Source organism: Pinus tabuliformis, chromosome 3_2, assembly GCF_031772625.1.
Source record: "Pinus tabuliformis cultivar Carrire ecotype Pingquan chromosome 3_2, CPIR1, whole genome shotgun sequence".
Lineage (NCBI taxonomy): Eukaryota > Viridiplantae > Streptophyta > Pinopsida > Pinales > Pinaceae > Pinus > Pinus tabuliformis.
The window spans coordinates 1,133,624,659-1,133,628,873 of record NC_142302.1 but is presented as its reverse complement, the minus strand read 5'-3'; the positions used below and the strand labels follow the sequence as shown (position 1 = coordinate 1,133,628,873).

At 40.1% G+C, this 4,215-nt stretch overlaps 1 protein-coding gene across 1 annotated transcript; it reads left to right on the top strand.

The window, feature by feature from the left end:
- The first annotated feature begins 1,542 nt into the window (after positions 1-1,542).
- LOC149184698 (uncharacterized) lies at positions 1,543-3,906 on the top strand. The gene is made up of 3 exons (XM_089415417.1): positions 1,543-1,638; positions 1,730-1,940; positions 2,069-3,906. The coding sequence occupies exons 1-3, from the start codon at positions 1,543-1,545 to the stop codon at positions 3,904-3,906; spliced, it is 2,145 nt and encodes a 714-aa protein (XP_089271543.1).
- The last annotated feature ends 309 nt before the right edge of the window (positions 3,907-4,215 follow it).

The following is a 4,215-nucleotide window of genomic DNA, read 5'->3' as shown; positions in this document are numbered from 1 at the left end:
CTTATTTAATTTCGAAATGGTTTATTTTGGCCACCATTGGGATCAGTTACCTAAGAAAGTGGCGGATAGAATAGTGGGGCATGCTCCTTTTATTGCTAACAGACACTAAAGCATTGTTTCAAAGACTGCCCTCATTAGTTGATCATTTCGAGACGGACTTTGACCAGAAACTTACCAGCAGTTTCCAAATGACCGTGGAAACTTACCAGCAGTTTACCCCTGCCTGGAGGTCACCGGCCCGCTGCGGCAGCTGCCCAATTAAATCAATCAATAATGCGTGCCACGCCATCACTGCCTTGGCATTTATAACTAATTTGATATTTATTGTTCCGGACTTTTCCTTGAGTTTAACTGGAGTCTGGGACGGTGGGACCTCTAAATTTCTAATATTCTGCCCAGCTATATATGAACTTGTCAGTTTTTAATATTGCCGTCAAAATGACGTTTTCGAAAATTATTTGCAAGTTAGAGATGACGTTTAAATTTTAAAATAAATCGTATTTTACGTGTAAAATCGCCAAAAACTTGCATACGGGCATCAAATTTAACCCCTGTTTGGAGGCGCAGCAATTATGGAGAGGCCATTACTGTGATATCTTGGGAGGCGCAGCAATTAATGAAAAGCCATATCTTGGGAGGCGTAGCAAGTACGAAGAAGCCATTACTGTTATAATATAAACGAAGATCTCCATAAATACTTCAAACTTGGGGAATACGAACATTAATTGTCATAAATACTTCGGTGGCTGCGCAAGAAAATGAATACGAACATTAATGGTCATAAATACTTTGATGGCTCCGCAAGAAAACGAATGACTGGCATGCCAATTAACAGAAAATGCCGAGCCCATTGTTAGATTACTGGCTTGTCAAATGCTTACAGTAGTAAATAACTTGATTGCGATCAATCAAATTAGTCATTTATTAATTATGAACATATACAGACTCCCAATGCCAGTTGCTTTTTGCCTTGCGAAGCCACCGAGGTATTTATGACAATATTGGTGTTTGTAGGCGATTCCTAAATCTAACACTATAGAAAATTTATTGCGCCTGAATGAGCCGGAGATAGCCCTTTGTAACAAACCGTTTTTTTTTCCTATAGTCATCGCGGCGCGTGTTATATCTGCCTATCTCCAACGCATGTCACGGCGTAATAAATTTTCTATAGCGCATGTCACGGCGTAATAAATTTTCTATAGTGTTGGATTTAGGAATCCGTATTCCCCAAATTTGACCTGATATGACCTGACAAATCATTTCGTTCAGCTTTGAGTTTATTTTATTCCTGCCCATTTAGAGCTTCACGTGAAATTCCCTCCTGTTGATCGAGGGTTAGTTTGGCCGTTCTACAGACGGAGTCGTGATTTACTGTGTTGTAATTGAAGTTTAGTGTATCTGGGGATTTAGTATGTTTGGGGAATTTTACAGTGGAGGGGACGTTTAGTATGTTTGGGGATTTTTACAGTGGAGGGGACGTTTAGTATGTTTGGGGATTTTTACAGGAGTTGGAATTAAAGTTGTCTGTGTTTGGAGATATTTATGGTGACCCCCAAGGAACACATTAAAAAGATCAAGGAACAATTATCTGATGAATTATACAGCAAGGATGTGCGTCTTCTTATGGATCTCATCCAAGTAATTAACGAGTTTCAAAGTTCTAGTCGTTCTTAATTTTATATGTTTTCTCTGTTTTCACGGTACTATTAGAGTTTTGATTTGGGTGCAGAATGCGGAGGATAATGACTATGCACCAGATGTGCAACCTTCGTTGGAGTTCGTCTTTACAACGGAAGATGTCGCTGGCGTGGGAGCTCCTGCGACATTGCTGGTTTTTAACAATGAAAAGGGATTCCAGAAACAGAATATTGATTCCATATGCAGCGTGGGACGATCTACCAAAACGAATGACAGGGGAGGTGGTTATATTGGAGAAAAAGGTATTAAACATATGTTTCAGTCACTCTGTTCCTGCAATGAAATAGACACCTGCCTTGTTTCTAAATTAGACATCAGTGCAATTAGATGATTGTGTGATTTTTATCTTTTATTTTTTCGTTTTTGAAAGGAAAATTATTGTTTTGCATTTCAAGTATTGGATTTAAGAGCGTTTTCTTGGTCACAAGTCAGCCTTGCATTTTCAGTAATGGATATAAGATCAGATTCAATGAAATCCCTCCATCTGATGTTAATATTGGATATATTATCCCCGAATGGATAGAAGATAAGCCGTGCATTGCACAACTCGAAGAAATTTATGGTTGCCAACTTCCCAATACTGTTATAGTTCTACCCCTACGTCCTGAGAAGGTTGAAGCTGTAAAGCAACAGCTCTCGAGTATTCATCCTGAAGTTCTCTTGTTTATGTCTAAGATAAAGAAGCTCTCAGTTCGTGAGCTGAAACACGGCGATCTTAACAGAACTTATAAAATCTCTGTTTTTCGAGAAAATTATATTCGAAGGTCTGGGACCAATGACACCGAATCCTTCGTACTGCATTTGGTAGCAGAAGAAGATCAAATTTTGACGAGACAATGCAGTTATTACATGTGGAGGCAATGGTTTCCCGTGGAAAATGAGTATCCGGTTGAGCAGAGGAAAGATGTTGCAAAATGGGTCATTACATTAGCTTTTCCATTGGGCAAACGCTTTACAGGGAAAAATATGATAGTTGCGGGTATCTATGCCTTACATCCCACCGAAATGGTCACTGGATTTCCATTTATTATACAAGCAGACTTTCTACTGGTCTCATCCAGAGAAAGCATCATTTTCAATAACAATTGGAACCAGGGAATCCTTCACTGTATCCCGTTGGCATTTTGTTTAGCATTCCGTGCTCTGTTAAGTGCTAAGTCGCCCTTATCTTCAAAAGTTGGGGTTTTTGGGTACCTTCCATGTGATATTCCTTGCTATCCACAGCTAACACAAGTCAGAGATGCCATTCAGGCACAATTAAAAGCAGAGGATGTGATTTTATGCGACGTCAGCTTTGGGGATAAAATTTTATGTAAGCCAACAGAAGCTCGGACCGTACTCCCAGCGTTTAAACACATTCTTGAGAGAGCAAGTAAACAAGGTCAGCAAAGCGAACAAGCCCAACTGTTTTGTCGTAATGTACACATAGTCCATCCTTCCCTTGATAAAGAAGAGTTTCATAATAGTTTAAACTTCTTGGGTGTAGTTCACGTCTCTTATAATTGGTATGCTCCCTGTATTCGGTCGTCTGGTTGGTTGCAAGGCCTTCCCGAAGATTTGTATGTTGAACTTCTTTGTTTTTTTGCTGAAAATTGGGAGGGACTTTCAAGTCACCTGCAAGACACTCCTTTGTTGAAGTATACAAGTTCCTCCAAAACCACAGATTTGGCTAGTGTATTAGATGTTGCAGGCCAAACCAGAATTCATCTCTCGTCGAAGGAATCGCATATATCATGGCTTACAAAATGGTCTGGAGAACTTGCAAGTGCCGTCGAATATTACTTAATGCCCGAATCTACTCAGAAAGCAATTACAAATCTGGATCCCAAGGAAAGTAAGAAACTGTGTGAGTGGTTGAAACAACATCCTGAAATTACAGAACTTTCTACGTTAAAGTTTGCTGAGCAGCTACTGGATGCTGTATCAAAATCGAAAGACAGTCAGCTTGCTATCACCACTGCACATTTTTTGCACTATTCATATACAAATAACAGAATCTCGTACAAACAGCTTGTCAGCCTTTGCAAGAATATTCCCCTGGTTGTTGAAGATGGGTATCTAATCAGGGAACGACGGTCGCGAAAGTTTCTCGTGCCTGCATCAACGGGTAACTGGGCCAAGTTAATGGGGAGTAATCCCTGGACTCTGGATTTTGAAACACTTTCTGAATTCATCCAGTTTTCCATGTCTCATGCCTCAAGAAAGTGATTGGGAACATTATTAGATTTGTCGTCTTTGATTTTCATCTCATCCATCTCTTTTGGAAGCTTATAGACACCACTATTTCCATTCTTTCGAAATGTTGTCGTGCTCAAAGTGTCCACATTTCCAACCATGGACGAATCAGCAGAACCCACCATTTGCTACTACGAAGCTCCAGCTGCACTCGCAAGAGAAGAACATGCTTCCAGAATATCTACCCCTCCTCCTTCCTGTTCAAACTTCGCCCTCTTTTTTTTGGCGCCTCCACCCTAAAATCCCTAAAAACCCAAGCATGATGAAGACTTATTCAACCAT